Source organism: Drosophila suzukii, chromosome 3 (assembly GCF_043229965.1).
Source record: "Drosophila suzukii chromosome 3, CBGP_Dsuzu_IsoJpt1.0, whole genome shotgun sequence".
NCBI lineage: Eukaryota > Metazoa > Arthropoda > Insecta > Diptera > Drosophilidae > Drosophila > Drosophila suzukii.
Genome location: NC_092082.1, coordinates 37671597 through 37699194, shown reverse-complemented (window position 1 = coordinate 37699194; position 27598 = coordinate 37671597). Strand labels below are relative to the sequence as shown.

Below are 27598 nucleotides of genomic sequence, written 5' to 3'. Positions count from 1 at the left end.
TTGCAGATCTTGAAAAACTCTCTCTAACTCCATGTCGTGAAACACATCATACTGCTCTTAATAATTTCAAAATTATTTCTAAATGTGCTTTCATTGTCGTTTGAAATGAGTTCCGTCTCTTCACTTCTTCATGGGAAAAAGAGCATTACGTTCTCTCTAAAATAATCTGATGGAGAAGAGCTTAAACTGAAGCGAACCCACCTAAAAATTAGGGCATGATTTCGTCTTTTTACCCTACCAGTCCCATCTAGCATTTGGTAACTTTCTGCAGCAACGTTAATTTCTTCATCTGATCAAAGTCGATTGGTTCGTCATATTCTTCGTTTGACTGTTCTGATCGTGCTTTTAACTTGGAGAATTTGAAACAAGCCGCAAATTCCGCAAGACATAACGATTCTAGTTGTTCATGTCCTTGCACGTATCGTTCAAGTAAATTTCGCTCAAAAATATCTGTTGAGTTTGCGGGAAGCTGTTCTAATTCTCTGTTAGATCGGACTATCCGGACCCTTTTATCTGGATGGCAAGTGTTAATAAAAACATTTCCTTCACTAGCCTACGACAAGTGTAAACCTAAAATGTTGTATGCAGTTTCTTGGGCAGATATTTCTGTAGCGTTAATAAGCTTGCTCCCTAAATGCTGCAATTTTCTTTTGACGGAAACACTTCTATGGCTTATTTCTGTCACTGCTTCTCGAAGCAGTTGCGACTCGCCACGTTTGGATTTATTTATGTAGTTAATTATATAACTACAACAGGCGTAAGCATCGAGAATGAACTGAATATCCATGTTTGCTCTATGCAAGCCTAAAATATTTCTATTGTAAGCATTTAGCAACCTATCAGAAAATTGACGTCGAAGAAATACTTGGGGCTTTTTTAAGCTGGACCAAATGGCGAACTTGTACTCCTCATATGAAATTTCATGGCTGAGAAAATATTCAAAATTATTAAACATGGCCGATTCTTCTTCGGAAACAGACTTAAGGAGCTCTTTAACTTTTTTAAATATTTCTTTATATTCTTCAACGTTGGATTCATTTTCTTCAAATGGATACAAAACCAGAGTTTCAGACGCTCGCTAGCAAACCACCTCTCCGTAGTAGAGAGGTGGCTATCTGATTGGCGTATTAAAATATATGAACAAAAATGTAAACACATAACGTTTACTCTCAACAGGCAAACATGCCCTCCACTATTATTGAATAATACGCAGATTCCCCAAGTCAACGATGTAACGTATCTCGGCGTCCACCTTGACAGACGACTAACCTGTAGAAGTCACATCGAACGCAAGAAAGTACATCTAAAATTAAATGCCAGAAGCTTCCACTGGATCCCTAATGCCCGTTCGCCCCTGCGTCTGGACTACAAGGTCCTGCTCTACAACTCCACTCTCAAGCCCATCTGGACATATGGCTCCCAGCTTTGGGGGAACGCGAGCTGCAGCAACATAGGCACTACACACAGCGCTCGATTGAAAATCCTGTGAACTGTTACACCATGTTATATTCGCAACCAAAACATCCACAGGAACCTCGGCATTTTTGCCGTAAATGATGAAATAGGCAAACAAAAAGCGTCCTACAATGAAAAACTCTGTGTGCACCAAAATCGTCTCGCAAGAGGCTTGACTTGGGTTTCCAGCAGATCCCGCCTACAACGCAACGACCACCCAACCCAGCAATAACTTTCGAGGCCCCTTACCTCAATACCAGTCACATGAGTGTTAGAAAGGTTAGTTATTATAAGATTTGATATACTTATTGTTAGTAGCCAAAGTGGGAATATACAATAAATATTAATAAATAATGAAGAAAGAAGAAAGTACAGTGTGTAGTCCAGTTTTTTATCATATCAATAAACACACAAACTTACGGCCAAACGACGACGCTGTGCTTACTGACCGCAGAAAACACGGAGGATTCGCAGTGGACCAGCGTACCTCACGAGAATCAGCACTTTGTTTTGCAGAAAGCTGAACTCGGTTTTCACTCATTTTTTCGGCGTAAGTTGTAAAAAACCGAGAAAAGGCAGTTAGGCGCGGATGAGTTGAACCGACGTGGGAAGAAGTAAACAAGACTAAAGATGGTACCCATCAGCTGGTCGCAGCCGCAGTGAGTTACCTAACACTCAACGAGAACGTTGAACTTATCGGGTAGCGGCCACCGCTGGAGGGCGCTAGGTACATTTTAATTAAAATAGAGCATACTACTGGGCGGAAAAAAAAAAGGTTTAGTAGTGTCGAGTTCGGATGAAAAAGATAACTACTTATCACCGGTGCAGGCATCACAAAAGCGGAAGTTGGAGAATATGTCCCAAATCATTGCAGGAGGATAATATGTCAACGAACACCAAAGCTATAATTTGTTTCATATTAGTTTCCCACCAATTTTCCGATAGTTTCTATGTCAGCTATATTTTGATAAAATTAAATACAAAATTCAGAACTAATTAAAAAATGTTATTTCCAAGCGTAGGAGGTTATATGTTAAAAAACACTGAAGCTATAATTTGTTTCATGTTATTTTCCCACCAATTTTCCGATCTATCCTATGGCAGCTATATGATATAGTCGCCCGATCTTAGTAAAATTAAATTTGAAATTTATAACTAATTAATGATATTTCCAAGCGTATGTTAAAAAACACCAAAGAAATAATTAAAAAAAAATTTTTTCCGAATAATCCTATGGGAGCTATAAGATATAGTTGTCCGATTCAGCAGGTTCCGACTTATATACTACCTACAATAGACATAAGTTTCAGCCCGATAGCTTTATAACTGAGAGACTAGTTTGCGTAGAAACGGACGGACAGGCGGACATGGCTAGATCGACTCGTCTAGTCATGCTGATCAAGAATATATATACTTTATGGGGTCGGAAACGTCTCCTTCATATAAAAATCTGCCAACTAAATCGGACGTCGAAGGGCTTAAACAAGATCTGAAAAGCGATATGCGGGCTATTTCTTTGCAGGTCAAACAGCTTACCGACGACAACATGCGGCTCAAAGAAGAGACTATAAGCCTTCGCTCAGATAGAGAAGCTGTTGCTAGAACAACAAAAGAAAAAAAATGTACTTGGAAAAGGTCTGAAGGTGGATAAAAACTGCAAATTGGCTGCCAAAACTCTGATTAAAGGGTTCAAGGGTTTCCGATTTGGGGAAGCTTAATGAGCGGGATGGCATGGCAATGGTGGTTCTAGTGGAATTTGAAGCGCAAGGAGAAGCGGAGAATATTTTGAAGAATGCCCATAAATTGCGTGGAAGTCAGGTGTTCCTTAATATGGATTTGACAGTGGAAAAACAAGCGAATAAAGTGGCTCTTCTAGAGCTAAGAAAGTTTCTTCTGGACAATCGCAGGGAAACAAAATTAAAAGTCCAAAACGACAGTATCAACGTAGACGGAAATTGGAAATGAAAATGGAATCCAAATTGGATGGAATTTGGGTAAGGTGCTTATGTGGCAAGGAAAACCAGCTGAAACAAAATTAAAGGAAATATACGGAAACAGTTTGGAAATGTCTTACATTAATGCGTTCCTAAGCCAAAAGTCTAAGTCAAAAAATGAAAAGAAACAAAAATAAATGTAGTAGATGTAGTCCTATGTTAGAATTGTTCTCGGACGTTGATGCACTATGGTCAGTACCAACAAGATGTCCTACGACACCAAGCAATGTTAGTTACGCGCGGAGCCGTTCACCGTTTTGGGCGAGTAAACAAAATCGCTGACAAAGAAAAAGACAATATAACAATAGACAATTAAAAATAAAGGTCAAAATACGAATAGACAAGATACATAAAGTAAAACAAATTAGTTACTAGGTAAGATAGCATTATTGATTTAGAGATAGGAAGTGAGTCGGTAGTAGATATTAGGTGATATAGTCTACTAAAATCATTGCAAAGCACTCTTAAGGTTCATGCCATGAATACCTTGAATAAGATTTCTAATAAACGTAATACCAAGCATAGTTTAACGGTTAGCTAATGATGGTAAGTTACTAAAGAATTGGTCGGACTAATGAAATAAACAAAGTCTTTGTGATAAAGGGATCATCGAATTCCTTCGACCACTTTTTGATAAACGCAAGCACGCCCCTGGCTTTACTTACCATAGTAGTAATGTGAACAGAAAATTTAAGTTTAGGAACCTATGTAACACACAACCACTCAAAGTACATGTTGAATAGTGTAATTTTGCATGTGCATATGCGAATGAAGAGGCCGACACCATAAAGAGACTGCAGATCATAATATTGTCCTATAACGTGGCAGGAATACAAAATAAGCTGATTACATCAGTTTACAAAAAAAAATTGTTGAATTACGCCTTTTAGGAAACCTTTGTTTTCCGGTAAGGTACATCTCCCTGATTAAGAAAAGGGCACTTACAATTTTTTGTATGGTACCAATTTTTTTTAAAGGGCATTCTATTACCTGTAAATTGAGTCTTTGATGACCGAATTCGGTTTATCACAACTCGAGTTCGAACATAAAAAAAGTGCGAAAAACGTTTTTTACACTTTAAGAATTGAAGAATTTCTTACAGAGTGCATTACCAAAGCCGCTAATAATCGAGGCCGAAGAAAGCCCAGAGACTTAAAGCAAGAGTGGTCTTTCAACATGATTAGGCAGGCTAAATCAACAAACTCAGCCAGTGCAATGGTAATGTATCATGAAGCAAACGCCGCATACAAGTTAACTTGTCAAAACGCTCGGACGCAATTTTACATTAACCTAGCGAGATCATTGGATTCCATAAGTGATAGCAGGGCACATTGGGGTACTATTAGGAAACTCAATTGAAACTCATTTGTAAAATCAATGGAAGTTAATTCAGATGATCTAGGAAAAAATTTTCGTGATCTTCTAGCGCCTCCAGATGAGGCGCTATCGCTGCACTTAGCAATTCCAAATCATTCTTCAGATGAATGTGTAACAGGACTAGAAGTGGAAAACGTTCTTGCAATGTTAAAAGAAAGAAAAGCACCCGGGCCTGACAGGATACCATCGGAATTCATAAAGTACGCTACTCCTCAAGTCAAAGCCAGCCTTGTCACTGCATTCAACAAGTACTTGGGATCGAAAACAGTTCCAAAGAGCAAAAGAAAAAAAAAAAATAAAGAATAGTATTACTACTACTAAAATAAATAGCAAAGCTTAAAAAAAAATATACAATTTTGTTTATATATTAAGAAACTTCATTTCAATTGACTGTAAGTGGAGATAAATTAAAGGAAACACTTCCAGGGGCTTAAACATTTGATCGCTTGTCGATATTTGCTTACTGTATAGGAATTTCTTTAATTACACTAGGACTTAGATAATTTATCTTAACTTCTTAATAGATATTTATATTTTAATTAATATACGGATATAGGAATTTAATTTTAATTATGTATATGAATTTTGTTGACAAGAATTTAATAATTTATGTTTTTTTTCTAAAAATCACATTTCAAAGCGGGGCTTTCTGGTTTAGGCCTGCCAACTTGTGCACTTTCAGTAGCGGGTACACTGTTTTTTAAAACGGCAAGCTGTTGTTTGTATGTCTGTTTGACAAGTGGTGCAGTAGTGTAACGAACTGATTTTTATGGTCTGCTCGCTACGAGATTAGTGCGGCTAGCTCAGCATATTGTGTGTTCGTCCCACCAAATTTATATTAACGTGACCGCCCAGTAGCTCAGTGAGAAAGCACAGAATTCACGGGTTCGTATTGGGTTTTATTGCGGGTATATTATTACAAGTGTCTTAGTCGCTTGGTTGGCCTTGACTCGTTGCTTGTGACCTTCGTTGCTTCCGACGGTCCTGTATGACTCGACGACCTCTCGCCTTGGTGACTCGGTGCTCCAGTCCTGTAGCTCCCTGAAGATACTCGCAGCTCCCTGAAGATCCTCGCCGCTCCCTGAAGATCCTCGCAGCTCTCTGAAGATGCTCGCTCGCTGTTCACTTCTCACGCGTGACTTGGTGACGGCTGGTAACGACTCGGAATGGCGAGGGGTATCGGCCGCACGGGCTTAGGGAAGCGTCACCGTTCTCAGACTAGGGTGAACAGAAGCTGCGCTCTCCAGGATCGCTCCTTTCGACACACCGCCGCCTGTCCCTTGCTCTGTCCCGGATGGTCCCACTGGGGTTTCTGCTCAGCCCGCGCAGACAGTCAAGGCGTAACGCCAGGAAGCTGCCTCGCGCCTTACTTCGCTTCCACGCCTAGTGTAAACGAACGTTCCACCCTAGCCTCACCCTTTTGCCTTTTGTCCGGGACGTTTCCGTGTGGCTTTTGGTACTCGGGGTTCGGGCACGCCGCTCCGGGACCTCGCAAGTCGAATCCGTAGGGCTCTCCTGGATAATTCCACTCGAGACCGTACCGATCGACCGCTCTCCCTTCTGGTTTGTTATACTCGTGGCTCGGGCACGCCGCTCCGGGACCTCGCAAGTCGAATCCGTAGGGCTCTCCTGGACAATTCCACTCGAGACCTTACCGATCGACCGCTCTCCCTTCTGGCTTGTTATACTCTCTCCAGGCGTAACGCCAGGACTTTGTGGACAGGGTTAACCGACCGCCTTGACCTAGCCGTGTGATGCCCTCTGGATCTCAGCTACCTGCGTCTCAATTCGGAGATTCCTGGTATCCCAATCCCGAACGTCTCGACGTAGCAATCTCGTTCCTTGTAGGCTCCCACGGCGCTGCTTCTCTGGCGACTCGACTTGCTGCTGCTCCCTTGTAGGTTATCGGGTTGTTTGATTGTTCACTTTGGTATCTGAGTGATCTTGACGGTTTGACTCCTTGTGATCGACTGATCCTGCTGCCAGCGCTCTGCGGCCTTATATAGGGCCTCCAAGCACCGTTATTCCCCTTTTGCGCACGGCCCGCTGGATCTCTCCACTCTGGGTCCAAAGTCCGTGCCTCCTGGATGACCCACTTGTCGTTCCCGTACCGCTTCCAATCGATGCTCCGCCCACTGCTGCCATCCCGCTGATTCCCGTGATGCTTGTGGCACGCCTGTGTCCCGCTCCACCGCCGAGATGTGGCACTTCCTCTCCCGGTCCAAAGTTCACGGGAAAGTCCAAAGTCCGGTGGAGTTCCGTTACCCGCTTTTGCACACGGCACTCTTGCCTTGCCCGCGAAGTCTCCACTCTCTCTCGATCTCCATCCTTGGTCTCCAAACTCTCTCGCTCTCCTTCATTGGTCTCCAAACTCTCTCGCTCTCCTTTGTTGGTCTCCAAACTCTCTCGCTCTCCTTCATTGGTCTCCAAACTCTCTCGCTCTCCTCGCCGCGCCGTTACTACGCGAATTCGCCGCGTATCTGGCAAGCGGCCGGCCATCTGCTGCTGTTTCTATTTGTGGGGAGTTATTCAACTCCTCACATTCCCCCTTACTTCGGGAAACATTTAAGACTGGTTCCTACTCTCCGGCGTTTCCTTGCTTATCCTAGCCTTTGAGTCCTTGTGATTCCCGCGGCGCTCCCTCGTTGCTCCCTCGATGGTCCCTCGACGCTCTTAGCTCCCTTGAGTTTCTACAGCGGGGGTCATCCTCCTCGAAGCAACTTTAAATCTCCCGCGCCGATATTTCCTGTGTTCCCACTGGGACATCGATACTCCTGGGCTATCGATCCCCAGCTCGCTGCTCATCGCTGCGTTCTATTCCTTTTATTTGCTTCCTCCGCCTGGTCACACCATTCGTGTGTGGTCGATGTGCGATATCGATATCGACGGTGAGGCGTTGCCACCTGCTCGTTGCGATATTTCCACCTTTGGCCGATATTACCATTTGACGTGTACCCATCGATCGCACTTTCATCTAGTGCCAATCGATCGCCTATCGAGGCGCCCCCTTCCCTGGCTCATGGTGATTTTGCAACTTTCTAGGTAAGTTTTCGCATTTCCTCACTCCTTTCTATTTCATCCTTTCTCTCTCCACACGACCTCTCTCGCCTCTCGTCTCTCTCTCTCGCCCTTCAATCGTCCTCAGCCGGCTGAGCCTGGCTTTACGCTGGCAACACTCGAAAGCTGGTGCGGAGAGGACTTCGCATTTGCTTCGCTGCAGGTAAGTATTTTGGTGTCGCTTGGCTGCTTCCTGTATTAACCCAATATTGATTTCAGGACGCTGAAGCTGCCATGTATGCCCCTTACTTCTGGCCCCTGTTTCAGCCGCGTTTTCCGTTCTATGCCGGTTTTTTTTTAAACTCTGTTTTCGTGTTATTTAACTTTTATTTCTGCTCCTCGAACACTCTCATGCCCGCCAGCCCCAACCGGACGCGGAACGCGCGCCTCTCTCTCCACACGCGCACGCTGCGCCTGCCGCCCAGGATGCGAGCCTCCTGTACCACCGGTGTCTCCGCGATCCCTTCGGGCCACTCCGTCTCCGCGATTTCTCGCCATCGCTGGCCTTCCGGCGCCGACACCGTCCGCGACAACTTCGGCCGGGCCACCACCTCGGACACTTCGGGCGCCGAGTGCTGCCGCTTGAGCGGAGGACGGCCGTTTTGCACGGGCTCAGGCAACACCCAGGGTCCTCGCTCCAGAGGTGCCTGCTGCTGCGGTGGTGGCTGCTGCTGCGGTGGCTGCTGCTGCGGTGGCTGCTGCTGCGGTGGTGGCTGCTGCGGTGGTGGCTGCTGCTGCGGTGGATGCTGCTCGTGCCTCGGCGTGGGCGGTCGCGCTGGCGTCCACCGTGGTGACCCCTCGTACCGCGGTGTGGGCGGGATTTCGGGCAGCCACCGCGGAGGCGAGGGCGCCCAATCGTCTGCCACTTCTTGCGGCGGGGTGCAGGGTTCGGGCGCATACCTCGGCGTAGGTGGGTACCCCGGGTTTTCCCACAGCTGCGTCTCCTCCTCCTCGGCCATCCGTAGTTGGGCCTGCCACTCCGGCGTCTCCTCCATCTCCTTCAACCGCCGCTCCTCGTCTCGCCTTCGCGCCTCGCACTTGCGCCGGAACTCCCACGTAGCCGCTGCCACAGCCTCGGCATGGCTAACGGGAGCCGGCTGGTCGTGGGGCGGCTCTTCACTGGCCCACTCCACCTGCGCCGCGCCAGTCGGGATGCGTCCGTCGGCCCGGTTGAACGCCTTGCGAAGCCGCCATCGCCGTTGCTCCACCCGCGGGTCCTCCACCAACTCGACGTCGCTGTCGGAGCTGATCACCGGATCGGGGACGCCCCGCCCGGAGATCCGCCGCGAGGTTCGGGTAGGCCGGGCTGCCGACCATCCTTGCCCCGGGCTAGATCCTCCGGACGGCTGGTGGGCAGACATCATCCTGCGCGCTTCGCTCCTCGTCACACGTGTGCTCATTTTGCTCGTTGATTTTGATTGTGCAGCTGGAGCCTGGGCTCCCTTTAACGACACCTCGGTTCCGAGCCTTCCTCTTTCCTCAGTCCCGCTATTTTCATCGGCCTCTGCTTCTTACTACCCAGATCTACGGTACAGCTCTCTGCTCTGTGCCGTCTTCCCCCTTCCTTCGGCAGACTTTTGATGCGTGTTTTTTCTTTTCCTCCGATCAGTCCCAATCGAGACCTTAGACGCTCTGGTTCGCTCCCTTTGTGTTCTTAACGTTCTCCTGATGTCCTTTACGTGTTTCATCGCGCCATTGTAGATGCCCTGTAGTATCCTTGAAGGTATCCTTGGAATTTGTTCGTAGTATCCTTTGGGAATCCTTGCAGGTATCCTTGGACTCTTTCCGTAGTACCCTTTGGGAATCCTTGGACGAATCCTTTGACTCCTTTCGTAGAATCCTTTGGGCATCCTTGGGGGTATCCTTGGACTCCTTTCGTAGTATCCTTTGGGCATCCTTGGAGGTATCCTTGGGATCTTTTCGTAGTGTCCTTTGGTCATCCTTGGAGGTATCCGTGGACTCCCTTCGTAGTATCCTTTGGCCATCCTTGGAGGTATCCTTGGAGGTATCCTTGGGATCCTTTCGTAGTGTCCTTTGGTCATCCTTGGAGGTATCCTTGGACTCCCTTCGTAGTATCCTTTGGCCATCCTTGGAGGTATCCTTGGGATCCTTTCGTAGTATCCTTTGGTCATCCTTGGAGGTATCCTTGGACTCCTTTCCTAGTATCCTTCGGGCATCCTTGGAGGTATCCTTGGGATCCTTTCGTATTATCCTTTGGTCATCCTTGGAGGTATACTTGGACTTTTAATGTTGTTTTGCATCTGTTGTGTCTGCTTGCTGTAGCCGCTCGCTTGTGTTTTCCGTTTGTTGCTGTTTCAGCTCGCTTACGTGGATGGTCCGCTCTTTCTTTGTGTTTATGTGTCGTATTTTGCAGATTACTGGTGACGCAAAACCTATGACTTGGTAAGGTCCGTCGTATCTTGGGGCCAATTTTGCTGCGAACCCCTCGGCCGCTTTTGATAAATGGTGTTCCTTGGCCCACACGACGTCTAGCCTGGTCCTGGGATGCTTTCTCCAGGTTCCGCCTTACAATCTCGAAGATTTCCCTGAGTTTGTTAGCATTCTCTTCCGGGGTCTCTGTCGGTCGTCCGGTGCCTACGGTTTCTCTGTCGTATATGGCGCTCGGTAGTCTTGGTTCTCTGCCTTGGGTAATGAACGACGGTGTGTAACCTGTGGATTCTGAAACGCTCGTGTTTACTGCTAGCATGATTTCTGGCCATTTTTCGTCCCAGTCTCTTTGGTTCTGCCCTGCGAACTGCGCACTCATTGTTTTCACCGTCCTATTGGCTCTCTCAGTCGGGTTCTCCTGTGGGGTGTATGGAGCTGTGAACTGTTGCCTGGCTCCCATTTCGGCCAGGAAACTCTTGAAGGTTTTGCTGGTAAACTGGACTCCGTTGTCCGTTATGACTATTTTGGGGACCCCATACCTCGCGATTATGCGTTCTTTAAAAGCTTTCTTTAGGGATTCGGCCGTCGCGCTTCGCAGCGGCACCAACTCAGTCCACTTGGAGAACCTGTCTATCAATACCAGCAGCATTTGGTTGCCGTGCTTCGAACGCGGCAGGGGTTCGACGAAGTCCGCACATACCGTAGCCCATGGTTCCTCTGGCACTTGCGTAAGCATTTTCCCAGCCATTTGCATCTGATTCGGCTTGAACCTCATGCATGTCTCGCATGCTCGCACGTGGGCTCGGGCGTCTCTGTGCATTCCTGGCCAGTAGTACCGGGCTGCCAGACATGCTATTGTCTTTCGGCTTCCTACATGGCCAGCCGCCGGTGAGTCGTGGTTCTCCTTCAGCACCGTTTCCCGTAGAGCTTTCGGGACGCACATCTTCCATGTTGCAACATCTTCGCTGCCCGCTCTATGAGGTATATTTCTGTACAGGGTGTTACCCTCCATCACGTAGTCCGGATACTTTTGCGGCTGGGTCCTTATCTTTTCGCGCATTTCCAGAATCCAGCTGCATGCTGCAGAAGCTTCCGTCGCCGACGTCTCCTTGATCCCTCGACAAAGTGTCTGCCACCACGTTGAGTTCCTGTACGCTATTTCGAAGTCGCACTGCTGCAACTCCAGGGCCCATCTGGTGATCCTCCCTGAAAGGCTTTCTATGCTGTTAATACACTCCTCACATTTCCCCCTTACTTCGGGAAACATTGAAATACTCGGTCCTACTCTCCGGCGTTTCCCTGCATATCCTAGCCATCGAGTCCATGTGATGCTCCAACCGATTCCCGCGGCGCTCCCTCGTTGCTCCTTTGATGCGCCCTCGACGCTCTTAACTCCATTGAGTTAATCTCTGATTAGCATTCGTTGTAGTCAGACGTGTTTTCTTTTCGCTATGAATTCTTATTCGTGCTCCGAGTGCAATGCTGAAGTTACAGGAGCGCAGCTTCGCGGTTTTGAGGTGGTTCGTTGCTCATCGCTTTGTCGTCGTACTTTTCACACTGCATGTGTTGATCTCCCGGAGGATTATATTAGATTATTAACATACAGTGTGATCGCTGTGTTGTGAGTAATGATTCATACTCCAAAATCAATGAAGTAATGGAAGAACTTCATGACCTGAAGAGTTTATACATGGATTTAAATTCAAAGTTTCTGAAGGTTTTTCCCAATTCTACCACTGACAATAGCAATGTCAGTCAGCGTAAAAAAGTGGTGAAACCACTGGCTCCAGCTTCTTCAATTGGTCGTCAAGCCAACCATGCAGACCTGATACCCCCCGCACCAGTTTCTACTGCCGCCAGGAACCATGCAAAGAATATCAGGAACAAGAGGCAAATAGTTGGTCAAGCTCCTAATTGTGAACTTCTCGAAGTTGTGCCGAGCAATAAATTCCTTCATATTGGTAGATTCAGAGCGCACGTAAAATCTGATTCTGTGTGTGAATATGTTGCAAATAAGCTCGGTGTGGATACCGCCACCATAATTTGCAAGCCTTTAGTCAAAAATGGTGTAGATGTTGCTACACTGGAATTCGTCAATTTTAAATTAGGAATACCTGATCAGCACTTTCAGACTGTGTTTAGTGATGCGTTCTGGCCCAATCCAATCAAGATCAGTCGATTCATCCACAGGGATAGGCCGATTGTTGATGGGAACGTTCTGGATTTGCACAATCATCGTACATCGGAATCAAAAACCCCCAATAATCGGCGCCTCTGGTGTCGATTTGACTGCGGCAAATTTTTATACTCCTCTTCCTCATCTTTATGCTACTTATTCGCTGGCTGCTACCATTACTGACTCATATGCCGCCCCCAGTGCACTCTTAAGCATTGGGCGCCCGTCACTCCCAGATCAAAAACATCATCAGCTGTATTTTTCCTTTTTTGTTCTGTCTAACGTTCATCAAACGCTCACTGGAGAGGCGCTATTACCAGCGCGCTCTTCGGAGATTTTCACTCATCACAATCAAACCAACATCGGCATCAGCTGGATTTGTCGTTGTCTATTTCGCGCGACGTTTGTCAAGCGCTCTCTGGAGAGCTGCTCTCATCATATTTCATCAAGATTCCCGCTCTAAGCGCGCTCTTCGGAGTTGTGCGCTCATCACCGTCAAACAAATAACAACGTCAGCTGGAGTTGTCGTTGTCTGTTTTGCGCGACATTCGTCAAACGCTGATCGATGAGGCGCTCTCATCATATTCAATCACGCATCTCCCTCTAAGCGCGCTCTCTGGGGATGTGCATGCATCACTATCAAAGCAACCACAACATCAGCTTGAGCTGTCGTTGTCTGTTTCGCACGACGATCGTCAAACGCTCTTTGGAGAGCCGCTCTCATCATACTTCATCAAGATTCCTGCTCTAAGCGCACTCGTCGGAGTTGTGCGCTTATCACAATTGAACCAACAACAACGTCAGCTGGAGTTGTCGTTGTCTGAATTGTGTTACGTTCATCTAATGCTCACAAAAACCCAACGGCTGGAGCTTTCAAAATTTGCTCTGAGTGATACTCGTGATCACAGTATCATTTCCTTATTACCGCGCTCCTCTCTGACGCTACGAAATTGCTTGACTTTCTCATCGACTGCTTTGTGTGGCTCTTCCCGATGGCAGCATCAACAACAACTTTGTCCATCTCTCCCCAACTTGGATAGATATGCTCTGTTAACGGCGACATTGCCATCGCTCTTAAGAACTAGTTGCTCTTTACTAAAAGTATCTAGCAAACTTCAGGAATGCATCGATCCTAGTCTGCATGAAAAAATTCGTATTAAAAATACCACATTACTGAAGGCGATCTGTGGGCCTAAAACATTGGGAACGCAAGAACAAATACTTCCTAGGGCATTGGACTATGATGCCTTAAATGCGAATCCGGAGATTGTTGATCGTGCTATTATGAGTACGGCCCCACTAAAAATTTATTTTCAAAACATCTCCGGAATGCGGACAATGGCGGAGCAAGTATACCTTGCCACATCCCAATGCGAGTTTGATGTTATAGTTTTAGTTAAAACTTGGCTCAACATAAACTTTTACTCAAATGAATTCTTCGACTCCAATTTGTACCATGTGTTCCGCAAAGACAGAGATAGCACGAAAACCCACTGTGCTAGAGGGAGTGGTGTAATTGTTGCTGTTCGCTGCAATTTGCGATGCTTGTCAATTGGACTTCTCATTAAAGATACCCTTCTTGATCAAGTTGCGGTGTCGATAATTGGAGAATCGGAAACGCTGCAAATTGTGGTGTCATACATACCACCGAGTGGTTCATATAAGCTTTACAAGGCTCATCTGGAAAACATTACCGACATCTACAATAATCTGCAGGACCATCAACATATCTGTGTGATTGGAGACTTTAATCTATCATCCCTCGTTTGGTCTCAGCATCCGGAGCATCACTCTTCACTGCCAAGCAACATACATCAACCATACGAGATTCTTTTCATCGCTGTTATTTTCAGTATGGGCTTAATACGAGTCAATAATATACTCAATAACTTACATAACATTTTAGACTTAGTATTCGATAGCGCTGATACTAACTTTTCTTTAGTCCAATGTAATTCACCTACTCGTATAAGCAATTGTGATATCCATCATAGGTCGTTGCTACTAGGTATACACTCTTACAGATTTGCGCCTTCATCGGAATATTCACCTAGATTTATTTTCAATGAAACCAGCCTTTGTGCCATCAGAAATGAGATCTCTGCCATTAACTGGGAGTCAGTTTTATCACATGTCAGTTTGGAGTCGTATGACACTTTTTTAGTTGTTATTTTAAACATCATTAAGAACAATGCTCGAGAAAGGGTCCACAATTCGTTAAAGTTGCCATGGTATACGAAAGGTTTGAAAAAGCTAAAAAATCTTCGAAATAAATTCTATAAAAGGTTTTTAGTTACACAGGATCCTGGTGATTGGAATAGACACTTGCAGCACAAACGAGAATTAGAATTTCCAAATAAATTTCTCTACAATCAGTATATAGCGAGTGTTGAGAACGGCCTAAAAAGTAATCCCAACTCTTTTTGGCGATTCATCAATTCAAAGAAAAATGCTTCTTCAGTTCCATCTGCTATGTTCCTAGGGAATTTATCTTCCCATTCAAATACAGAAACTGCAAACCTCTTTGCCTCTTATTTTAAAGCTAATTTTGAGCCAACAGCAGCCTGGAATGATTCTCAAACCTTAAATGCAATCACTCCTCTATTGAATTTAGGTAGTTTAACCGTGCTAGAAGAGAATATTCATAGGGCTGTGGAAGATGTGGATGATTCTTACACTCCGGTCTGTGATGGGATTCCGGCCTACTTTCTGAAACATTGTATAGAGGTGCTATGCGTTCCACTAAAAATTCTGTTTGATAAATCACTTTCTAGCGGACACTTTGCGGACAGATGGAAGGTCACATTCGTGACTCCAATTTTAAAATCAGGGCCGAAGAATAACATTGCCAATTACAGGCCTATAGCAAAGATCAGTAATATCGCTGAACTCTTCGAACGCATTGTTGCCCATAAATTATCATTTCTTGTAAAAACATATATAAGCACTTCTCATCATGGTTTTGTTGCAGGTCGGTCAACTACGACTAATCTTGCCGTTTTCAGCAACTATTGCATTCATGCCTTTGATATGCGATCTCAGGTTGATGCTATTTACACAAATTTTGCGAAAGCCTTTGACAAAGTTAGCCACAGTGCCTTACTGGCAAAACTGGCCCGCTTGGGTATACATTCGGCATTACTAAATTGGATAAAATCATATTTACACCATCGACTTTATAGAGTTAATATTAATGGAAAATTCTCGGATTCCTCCCTCAGGGGAATGCTATGGGACCTCTGCTTTTCATCATTTTCATTAATGATGTGAGGTTCTGTCTATCTTCACAGTGTCTCCTGTATGCAGATGATTTAAAAATTTTTAAGTCTATTAAATTAGCGACAGACTCACAATTGGTTCAACCTGACTTAGATTCCTTGAGCTCTTGGTGTAGCTGAAACTCGCTTCCTCTTAACATAAGCAAGTGCTTCTATGTCACTTTCAGTAAATCCGCATACAATTTCGTCACATCTTATAATATCAATGGTCAACCTCTACAACTGCGTCAGGATTCCTTGGATCTAGGAGTGTTGTTTGACTCGAAATTTAAGTTTGCAGCACACTTCGATTACATCATGCCCAGGGCCTATGCTATGTTTGGATTTGTGAAACGGAACGCATCACTATTCACGGATCCCTACACCAGACTTGCGCTTTATTTTGCATTTGTCCGAACTAAACTAGAATATGCGCCTCTTATTTGGAATCCCTTCACTACCACTCATGGAAACAGAATAGAACGTCTACAGAAACAGTTTTTGAAATTCGCGTTGTTGCCGCTAAGGTTTTTAGACCCTACCCCTTTATACCACCAGCAATGTAGGCTTGTTCATCTACCATCACTTGAGCCATTTGCTTCATCTCTGATTTGGTGGATGGTAGTATCGACTGTCCAGAACTGCTATCGAAAGTTGGTTTTTACGCCCCGTCTAGGCAACTTCGGAATTTTGATCCCTTTTTTCTCGAGCTGCGGCGCACAAATTATTCCAAAAACGAGCCCCTCTTTAGGGCCTTATATGAGTCTAACGCACTTCCAATTGATATGCAATTGGACTACTTCTCAAGTAAATCAATTCTTAAGCATAAGTAAGTCAATTATTTTGTAAATTTTAGTACGTAAGATAAGATTGATCTTCACTCCTTTCTATTTCATCCTTTCTCTCTCCATTCGCCCTTTAGTCGTCCTCAGCCGGCTGAAACTGGCACCACGCTGGCAACACCCGAGGCGGATCGGTCTCTTGCTGCTGACGTCGCTCGCGTTCGGGCTGCTGCTGCGGTGGTGGCTGCTCGTGTTCGAGCTGCTGCTGCGGAGGTGGCTGCTTGCGTTCGAGCTGCTGCTGCGGTGGTGGCGGCTCGAACCTCGGCGTGGGTGGTCGTGCTGGCGTCCACTGCGTTGACCCCTCGTACCGCGGTGTGGGTGGGATTTCGGGCAGCCACCGCGGAGGTGAGGACGCCCAGTCTTCTGCCACTTCTGGCGGCAGGATGCAGGGCTCGGGTGCATACCTCGGCGTGGGTGGGTACCCTGGGTTCTCCCACAGCTTCTGCTCCTCCTCCTCGGCCATCCGCAGTTGGGCCTGCCATTCCAACGACTCCTTCATCTCCTTCAACCGCCGCTCCTCGCTCCGCCTTCGCGCCTCCCACTTCCTTCGAAATTCTCACGTAACCGCTGCCACAGACTTAGCATGGCTACTGGGAGCCAGCTGGTCCTGAGGCGGCTCTTCGCTGGCCCACTCGACCTCCGCCGCGCCAGTCGGGATGTGGCCGTCGGCCTGGTTGACCGCTTTGCGAAGCCGCCATCGCCGCTGCTCCACCAGCGGGTCTTCTACCAACTCGACGTCGCTGTCGGAGCTGATGACCGACTCGGGGACGCCCCGCCCGAAGATCCGCCGCGAGGTTCGGGTAGGCCGAGCTGTCGACCATCCTTGCCCCAGGCTGGATCCTCCGGACGGCTGGTGGGCAGCCATCATCTTGCGCGCTTGGCTCCTCGTCACACGTGTGCTCATGATGCTTGTCGATTTTGATTGTTCATCTGAAGCCTGGGCTCCCTTCAACGACACCTCGGTTCCGAGCCTTCCTCTTTGCTCAATCCCGCAATTTCCTTCGGCCTCTCCTTCTTACTACCCAGATCTACGGTACAGCTCTCTACTCTGTGCCGTCTTCCCCCTTCCTTCGGCAGACTGTTGATGCGTGTTTTTTTCTTTCCTCCGATCAGTCCCAATCGAAACTTTAGACGCTTGGAGGTATCCTTGGGCATCCTTGGAGGTATCCTTGGAATCCTTTCGTAGTATCCTTTGGGTATCCTTGGAGGTCTCCGTGGACTCCTTTCGTAGTATCCTTTGGGCATCCTTGAAGGTATCCTTTGGGCATCCTTGAAGGTATCCTTGTACTTTCAATGTTGTTTTGCGTCTGTTGTGTCTGCTTGCTGTAGCCGCTCGCTTGTGTTTTCCGTTTGTTGCTGTTTCAGCTCGCTTACGTGGATGGTCCGGTCTTTCTTTGTGTTTATGTGTCGTATTTTGCAGACTAGTGGTGACGCAAAACCCATGACTTGGTAAGGTCCGTCGTATCTTGGGGCCAATTTCAATGCGAACCCCTCGGCCGCTTTTGATAAGTGGTGTTCCCTGGCCCACACGACGTCACCCACCTTTGGCGTCCATTGCCTCCTCCTTAGGTTATAATGCCTAGCCTGATCCTGGAATGCTTTCTCCAGGTTCCGCCTTACAATCTCTAAGGCTTCTCTGAGTTTGTTTGCTTTCTCCTCCGGGGTCTCAGTCGGTCGTCCGGTCCCTACGGTTTCTCTGTCGTACAGGGCGCTCGGTAGTCTTGGTTTTCTGCCTTGGGTAATGAACGACGGTGTGTAACCTGTGAATTCTGAAACACTCGTGTTTACTGCCAGCATGATTTCCGGCCATTTTTCGTCCCAGTTTCCTTGGTCCTGCCCTGCGAATTGCGCTATCATTGTATCCCACCGTCCTATTTGCTCTCTCAGTCGGGTTCTCTTGTGGGGTGTATGGAGCTGTGAACTGTTGCTTGGCTCCCATTTCGGCCAGGAAACTCTTGAGAATTTTGCTGGCAAACTGGACTTCGTTTTCCGTTATGACTATTTGGGGGACCCCATACCTCGCGAATATGCGTTCTTTAAAAGCTTTCTTTAGGGATCCGGCCGTCGCGCTTCGCAGCGGCACCAACTCAGTCCACTTGGAGAACCTGTCTATCAATACCAGCAGCATTTGGTTGCCGTGCTTCGAACGCGGCAGGGGTCCGACGAAGTCCGCACATACCGTCCTCTGCCCATGGTTCCTCTGGCACCTGCGTCAGCATTTTCTCAGCCATCTGCATCTGATTCGGCTTGAATCTCATGCATGTCTCGCATCCTCGCACGTGGGCTCGGGCGTCTCTGTGCATTCCTGGCCAGTAATACCGGGCTGCCAGACGTGCTACTGTCTTTCGGCTTCTTATATGGCCAGCCGCCGGCGAGTCGTGGCTCTCCTTCATCACCGTTTCCCGTAGAGCTTTCGGAACGCACATCTTTCATGTTGCGACATCTTCGCTGCCCGCTCTATGAGGTATATTCCTGTACAGGGTGTTACCCTTCATCACGTAGTCCGGATACTTTTGCGGCTGGGTCCTTATCTATTCGCGCATTTCCTGAATCCAGCTGCATGCTGCAGAAGCTTCCGCCGCCGACGTCTCCTTGATCCCTCGAAGCGTTTTCGGTACTGGCTGCCTTGACAAAGCGTCTGCCACCACGTTGAGTTCCTGTACGCTATTTCGAAGTCGCACTGCTGCAACTCCAGGGCCCATCTGGTGATCCTCCCTGAAAGGCTTTCTATGCTGTTAATACACTCCTCACATTTCCCCCTTACTTCGGGAAACATTGAAATACTCGGTCCTACTCTCCGGCGTTTCCCTGCATATCCTAGCCATCGAGTCCATGTGATGCTCCTACCGATTCCCGCGGCGCTCCCTCGTTGCTCCTTTGATGCGCCCTCGACGCTCTTAACTCCATTGAGTTAATCTCTGATTAGCATTCGTTGTAGTCAGACGTGTTTTCTTTTCGCTATGAATTCTTATTCGTGCTCCGAGTGCGATGCTGAAGTTACAGCAGCGCAGCTTCGCGGTTTTGAGGTGGTTCGTTGCTCATCGCTTTGTCGTCGTACTTTTTACACTGCATGTGTTGATCTCCCGGAGGATGCTATTAGATTATTAACAAATAAGCCGAATCTACTCTGGCAGTGTGATCGCTGTGTTGTGAGTAATGATTCATACTCCAAAATCAATGAAGTAATGGAAGAACTTCATGACCTGAAGAGTCTATACATGGATTTAAATTCAAAGTTTCTGAAGGTTTTTCCCAATTCTACCACTGACAATAGCAATGTCAGTCAGCGTAAAAAAGTGGTGAAACCATTGGCTGCAGCTTCTTCAATTGGTCGTCAAGCCAACCATGCAGACCTGATACCCCCCGCACCAGTTTCTACTGCCACCAGGAACCATGCAAAGAATATCAGGAACAAGAGGCAAATAGTAGGTCAAGCTCCTAATTGTGAACTTCTCGAAGTTGTGCCGAGCAATAAATTCCTTCATATTGGTAGATTCAGAGCGCACGTAAAATCTGATTCTGTGTGTGAATATGTTGCAAATAAGCTCGGTGTGGATACCGCCACCATAATTTGCAAGCCTTTAGTCAAAAATGGTGTAGATGTTGCTACACTGGAATTCGTCAATTTTAAATTAGGAATACCTGAGCAGCACTTTCAGACTGTGTTTAGTGATGCGTTCTGGCCCAATCCAATCAAGAGCAGTCGATTCATCCACAGGGATAGGCCGATTGTTGATGGGAACGTTCTGGATTTGCACAATCATCATACATCGGAATCAAAAACCCCCAATAATCGGCGCCTCTGGTGTCGATTTGACTGCGGCAAATTTTTATGATCCTCTTCCTCATCTTTATGCTACTTATTCGCTGGCTGCTACCATTACTGACTCAGATGCCGCTCCCAGTGCACTCTTAAGCATTGGGCGCCCGTCACTCCCAGATCAAAAACATCATCAGCTGTATTTTTCCTTTTTTGTTCTGTCTAACGTTCATCAAACGCTCACTGGAGAGGCGTTATTACCAGCGCGCTCTTCGGAGATGTTCACTCGTCACAATCAAACCAACATCGGCATCAGCTGGATTTGTCGTTGTCTATTTCGCGCGACGTTTGTCAAGCGCTCTCTGGAGAACTGCTCTCATCATATTTCATCAAGATTCCCGCTCTAAGCGCGCTCTTCGGAGTTGTGCGCTCATCACCGTCAAACAAACAACAACGTCAGCTGGAGTTGTCGTTGTCTGTTTTGCGCGACATTCGTCAAACGCTGATCGATGAGGCGCTCTCATCATATTCAATCACGCATCTCCCTCTAAGCGCGCTCTCTGGGGATGTGCATGCATCACTATCAAAGCAACCACAACATCAGCTTGAGCTGTCGTTGTCTGTTTCGCACGACGATCGTCAAACGCTCTTTGGAGAGCCGCTCTCATCATACTTCATCAAGATTCCTGCTCTAAGCGCACTCGTCGGAGTTGTGCGCTTATCACAATTGAACCAACAACAACGTCAGCTGGAGTTGTCGTTGTCTGAATTGTGTTACATTCATCTAATGCTCACAAAAACTTAACGGCTGGAGCTTTCAAAATTTGCTCTGAGTGATACTCGTGATCACAGTATCATTTCCTTATTACCGCGCTCCTCTCTGACGTGACTTTCTCATCGACTGCTTTGTGTGGAGATTGTTGATCGTGCTATTATGAGTACGGCCCCACTAAAAATTTATTTTCAAAACATCTCCGGAATGCGGACAAAGGCGGAGCAAGTATACCTTGCCACATCCCAATGCGAGTTTGATGTTATAGTTTTAGTTGAAACTTGGCTCAACATAAACTTTTACTCAAATGAATTCTTCGACTCCAATTTGTACCATGTGTTCCGCAAAGACAGAGATAGCACGAAAACCCACTGTGCTAGAGGGAGTGGTGTAATTGTTGCTGTTCGCTGCAATTTGCGATGCTTGTCAATTGGACTTCTCATTAAAGATACCCTTCTTGATCAAGTTGCGGTGTCGATAATTGGAGAATCGGAAACGCTGCAAATTGTGGTGTCATACATACCACCGAGTGGTTCATATAAACTTACAAGGCTCATCTGGAAAACATTACCGACATCTACAATAATCTGCAGGACCATCAACATATCTGTGTGATTGGAGACTTTAATCTATCATCCCTCGTTTGGTCTCAGGATCCGGAGCATCACTCTTCACTGCCAAGCAACATACATCAACCACAAGAGGTTCTTTTCATCGCTGTTATTTTCAGTATGGGCTTAATACGAGTCAATAATATACTCAATAACTTACATAACATTTTAGACTTCGTATTCGATAGCGCTGATACTAACTTTTCTTTAGTCCAATGTAATTCACCTACTCGTATAAGCAATTGTGATATCCATCATAGGTCATTGCTACTAGGTATACACTTTTACAGATTTGCGCCTTCATCGGAATATTCACCTAGATTTATTTTCAATGAAACCAGCCTTTGTGCCATCAGAAATGAGATCTCTGCCATTAACTGGGAGTCAGTTTTATCACATGTCAGTTTGGAGTCGTATGACACTTTTTTAGTTGTTATTTTAAACATCATTAAGAACAATGCTCGAGAAAGGGTCCACAATTCGTTAAAGTTGCCATGGTATACGAAAGGTTTGAAAAAGCTAAAAAATCTTCGAAATAAATTCTATAAAAGGTTTTTAGTTACACAGGATCCTGGTGATTGGAATAGACACTTGCAGCACAAACGAGAATTAGAATTTCCAAATAAATTTCTCTACAATCAGTATATAGCGAGTGTTGAGAACGGCCTAAAAAGTAATCCCAACTCTTTTTGGCGATTCATCAATTCAAAGAAAAATGCTTCTTCAGTTCCATCTGCTATGTTCCTAGGGAATTTATCTTCCCATTCAAATACAGAAACTGCAAACCTCTTTGCCTCTTATTTTAAAGCTAATTTTGAGCCAACAGCAGCCTGGAATGATTCTCAAACCTTAAATGCAATCACTCCTCTATTGAATTTAGGTAGTTTAACCGTGCTAGAAGAGAATATTCATAGGGCTGTGGAAGATGTGGATGATTCTTACACTCCGGTCTGTGATGGGATTCCGGCCTACTTTCTGAAACATTGTATAGAGGTGCTATGCGTTCCACTAAAAATTCTGTTTGATAAATCACTTTCTAGCGGACACTTTGCGGACAGATGGAAGGTCACATTCGTGACTCCAATTTTAAAATCAGGGCCGAAGAATAACATTGCCAATTACAGGCCTATAGCAAAGATCAGTAATATCGCTAAACTCTTCGAACGCATTGTTGCCCATAAATTATCATTTCTTGTAAAAACATATATAAGCACTTCTCATCATGGTTTTGTTGCAGGTCGGTCAACTACGACTAATCTTGCCGTTTTCAGCAACTATTGCATTCATGCCTTTGATATGCGATCTCAGGTTGATGCTATTTACACTAATTTTGCGAAAGCCTTTGACAAAGTTAGCCACAGTGCCTTACTGGCAAAACTGGCCCGCTTGGGTATACATTCGGCATTACTAAATTGGATAAAATCATATTTACACCATCGACTTTATAGAGTTAATATTAATGGAAAATTCTCGGATTCCTCCCTCAGGGGAATGCTATGGGACCTCTGCTTTTCATCATTTTCATTAATGATGTGAGGTTCTGTCTATCTTCACAGTGTCTCCTGTATGCAGATGATTTAAAAATTTTTAAGTCTATTAAATTAGCGACAGACTCACAATTGGTTCAACCTGACTTAGATTCCTTGAGCTCTTGGTGTAGCTGAAACTCGCTTCCTCTTAACATAAGCAAGTGCTTCTATGTCACTTTCAGTAAATCCGCATACAATTTCGTCACATCTTATAATATCAATGGTCAACCTCTACAACTGCGTCAGGATTCCTTGGATCTAGGAGTGTTGTTTGACTCGAAATTTAAGTTTGCAGCACACTTCGATTACATCATGCCCAGGGCCTATGCTATGTTTGGATTTGTGAAACGGAACGCATCACTATTCACGGATCCCTACACCAGACTTGCGCTTTATTTTGCATTTGTCCGAACTAAACTAGAATATGCGTCTCTTATTTGGAATCCCTTCACTACCACTCATGGAAACAGAATAGAACGTCTACAGAAACAGTTTTTGAAATTTGCGTTGTTGCCGCTAAGGTTTTTAGACCCTACCCCTTCATACCACCAGCAATGTAGGCTTGTTCACCTACCATCACTTGAGCATCGTAGAAGTATCCTCGCCATTTGCTTCATCTCTGATTTGGATGGTAGTATCGACTGCCCAGAACTGCTATCGAAAGTTGGTTTTTACGCCCCGTCTAGGCAACTTCGGAATTTTGATCCCTTTTTTCTCGAGCTGCGGCGGACAAATTATTCCAAAAACGAGCCCCTCTTTAGGGCCTTATATGAGTCTAACGCACTTCCAATTGATATGCAATTGGACTACTTCTCAAGTAAATCAATTCTTAAGCATAGGTAAGTCAATTATTTTGTAAATTTTAGTACGTAAGATAAGATTGATCTTCACTCCTTTCTATTTCATCCTTTCTCTCTCCATTCGCCCTTTAGTCGTCCTCAGCCGGCTGAAACTGGCACCACGCTGGCAACACCCGAGGCGGATCGGTCTCTTGCTGCTGGCGTCGCTCGCGTTCGGGCTGCTGCTGCGGTGGTGGCTGCTCGTGTTCGAGCTGCTGCTGCGGAGGTGGCTGCTTGCGTTCGAGCTGCTGCTGCGGTGGTGGCGGCTCGAACCTCGGCGTGGGTGGTCGTGCTGGCGTCCACTGCGTTGACCCCTCGTACCGCGGTGTGGGTGGGATTTCGGGCAGCCACCGCGGAGGTGAGGACGCCCAGTCTTCTGCCACTTCTGGCGGCAGGATGCAGGGCTCGGGTGCATACCTCGGCGTGGGTGGGTACCCTGGGTTCTCCCACAGCTTCTGCTCCTCCTCCTCGGCCATCCGCAGTTGGGCCTGCCATTCCAACGACTCCTTCATCTCCTTCAACCGCCGCTCCTCGCTCCGCCTTCGCGCCTCCCACTTCCTTCGAAATTCTCACGTAACCGCTGCCACAGACTTAGCATGGCTACTGGGAGCCAGCTGGTCCTGAGGCGGCTCTTCGCTGGCCCACTCGACCTCCGCCGCGCCAGTCGGGATGTGGCCGTCGGCCTGGTTGACCGCTTTGCGAAGCCGCCATCGCCGCTGCTCCACCAGCGGGTCTTCTACCAACTCGACGTCGCTGTCGGAGCTGATGACCGACTCGGGGACGCCCCGCCCGAAGATCCGCCGCGAGGTTCGGGTAGGCCGAGCTGTCGACCATCCTTGCCCCGGGCTGGATCCTCCGGACGGCTGGTGGGCAGCCATCATCTTGCGCGCTTGGCTCCTCGTCACACGTGTGCTCATGATGCTTGTCGATTTTGATTGTTCATCTGAAGCCTGGGCTCCCTTCAACGACACCTCGGTTCCGAGCCTTCCTCTTTGCTCAATCCCGCAATTTCCTTCGGCCTCTCCTTCTTACTACCCAGATCTACGGTACAGCTCTCTACTCTGTGCCGTCTTCCCCCTTCCTTCGGCAGACTGTTGATGCGTGTTTTTTTCTTTCCTCCGATCAGTCCCAATCGAAACTTTAGACGCTTGGAGGTATCCTTGGGCATCCTTGGAGGTATCCTTGGAATCCTTTCGTAGTATCCTTTGGGTATCCTTGGAGATATCCGTGGACTCCTTTCGTAGTATCCTTTGGGCATCCTTGAAGGTATCCTTGTACTTTCAATGTTGTTTTGCGTCTGTTGTGTCTGCTTGCTGTAGCCGCTCGCTTGTGTTTTCCGTTTGTTGCTGTTTCAGCTCGCTTACGTGGATGGTCCGCTCTTTCTTTGTGTTTATGTGTCGTATTTTGCAGATTAGTGGTGACGCAAAACCCATGACTTGGTAAGGTCCGTCGTATCTTGGGGCCAATTTCAATGCGAACCCCTCGGCCGCTTTTGATAAGTGGTGTTCCCTGGCCCACACGACGTCACCCACCTTTGGCGTCCATTGCCTCCTCCTTAGGTTATAATGCCTAGCCTGATCCTGGAATGCTTTCTCCAGGTTCCGCCTTACAATCTCTAAGACTTCTCTGAGTTTGTTTGCTTTCTCCTTCGGGGTCTCAGTCGGTCGTCCGGTCCCTACGGTTTCTCTGTCGTACAGGGCGCTCGGTAGTCTTGGTTTTCTGCCTTGGGTAATGAACGACGGTGTGTAACCTGTGAATTCTGAAACACTCGTGTTTACTGCCAGCATGATTTCCGGCCATTTTTCGTCCCAGTTTCTTTGGTCCTGCCCTGCGAATTGCGCTATCATTATTTTCACCGTCCTATTTGCTCTCTCAGTCGGGTTCTCTTGTGGGGTGTATGGAGCTGTGAACTGTTGCTTGGCTCCCATTTCGGCCAGGAAACTCTTGAGAATTTTGCTGGCAAACTGGACTCCGTTGTCCGTTATGACTATTTGGGGGACCCCATACCTCGCGAATATGCGTTCTTTAAAAGCTTTCTTTAGGGATTCGGCCGTCGCAGCGGCACCAACTCAGTCCACTTGGAGAACCGGTCTATCAATACCAGCAGCATTTGGTTGCCGTGCTTCGAACGCGGCAGGGGTCCGACGAAGTCCGCACATACCGTCCTCTGCCCATGGTTCCTCTGGCACCTGCGTCAGCATTTTCTCAGCCATCTGCATCTGATTCGGCTTGAATCTCATGCATGTCTCGCATCCTCGCACGTGGGCTCGGGCGTCTCTGTGCATTCCTGGCCAGTCATACCGGGCTGCCAGACGTGCTATTGTCTTTCGGCTTCCTATATGGCCAGCCGCCGGTGAGTCGTGGCTCTCCTTCAGCACCGTTTCCCGTAGAGCTTTCGGAACGCACATCTTTCATGTTGCGACATCTTCGCTGCCCGCTCTATGAGGTATATTCCTGTACAGGGTGTTACCCTTCATCACGTAGTCCGGATACTTTTGCGGCTGGGTCCTTATCTATTCGCGCATTTCCTGAATCCAGCTGCATGCTGCAGAAGCTTCCGCCGCCGACGTCTCCTTGATCCCTCGAAGCGTTTTCGGTACTGGCTGCCTTGACAAAGCGTCTGCCACCACGTTGAGTTCCTGTACGCTATTTCGAAGTCGCACTGCTGCAACTCCAGGGCCCATCTGGTGATCCTCCCTGAAAGGCTTTCTATGCTGTTAATACACTCCTCACATTTCCCCCTTACTTCGGGAAACATTGAAATACTCGGTCCTACTCTCCGGCGTTTCCCTGCATATCCTAGCCATCGAGTCCATGTGATGCTCCAACCGATTCCCGCGGCGCTCCCTCGTTGCTCCTTTGATGCGCCCTCGACGCTCTTAACTCCATTGAGTTAATCTCTGATTAGCATTCGTTGTAGTCAGACGTGTTTTATTTTCGCTATGAATTCTTATTCGTGCTCCCAGTGCGGTGCTGAAGTTACAGCAGCGCAGCTTCGCGGTTTTGAGGTGGTTCGTTGCTCATCGCTTTGTCGTCGTACTTTTTACACTGCATGTGTTGATCTCCCGGAGGATGCTATTAGATTATTAACAAATAAGCCGAATCTACTCTGGCAGTGTGATCGCTGTGTTGTGAGTAATGATTCATACTCCAAAATCAATGAAGTAATGGAAGAACTTCATGACCTGAAGAGTCTATACATGGATTTAAATTCAAAGTTTCTGAAGGATTTTCCCAATTCTACCACTGACAATAGCAATGTCAGTCAGCGTAAAAAAGTGGTGAAACCATTGGCTCCAGCTTCTTCAATTGGTCGTCAAGCCAACCATGCAGACCTGATACCCCCCGCACCAGTTTCTACTGTCACCAGGAACCATGCAAAGAATATCAGGAACAAGAGGCAAATAGTTGGTCAAGCTCCTAATTGTGAACTTCTCGAAGTTGTGCCGAGCAATAAATTCCTTCATATTGGTAGATTCAGAGCGCACGTAAAATCTGATTCTGTGTGTGAATATGTTGCAAATAAGCTCGGTGTGGATAC

General features: G+C 46.9%; 2 protein-coding genes across 2 annotated transcripts; both read right to left on the bottom strand.

The window, feature by feature from the left end:
* Positions 1 to 16622: 16622 nt before the first annotated feature.
* LOC136117571 (uncharacterized) lies at positions 16623 to 17045 on the bottom strand. The gene has a single exon (XM_065868546.1). It carries the CDS (start codon positions 17043 to 17045, stop codon positions 16623 to 16625), a length of 423 nt encoding a protein of 140 aa, XP_065724618.1.
* A 7101-nt stretch (positions 17046 to 24146) lies between these two features.
* Positions 24147 to 24569, bottom strand: LOC136117570 (uncharacterized). The gene has a single exon (XM_065868545.1). The coding sequence runs from the start codon at positions 24567 to 24569 to the stop codon at positions 24147 to 24149; it is 423 nt and encodes a 140-aa protein (XP_065724617.1).
* Positions 24570 to 27598: the final 3029 nt, after the last annotated feature.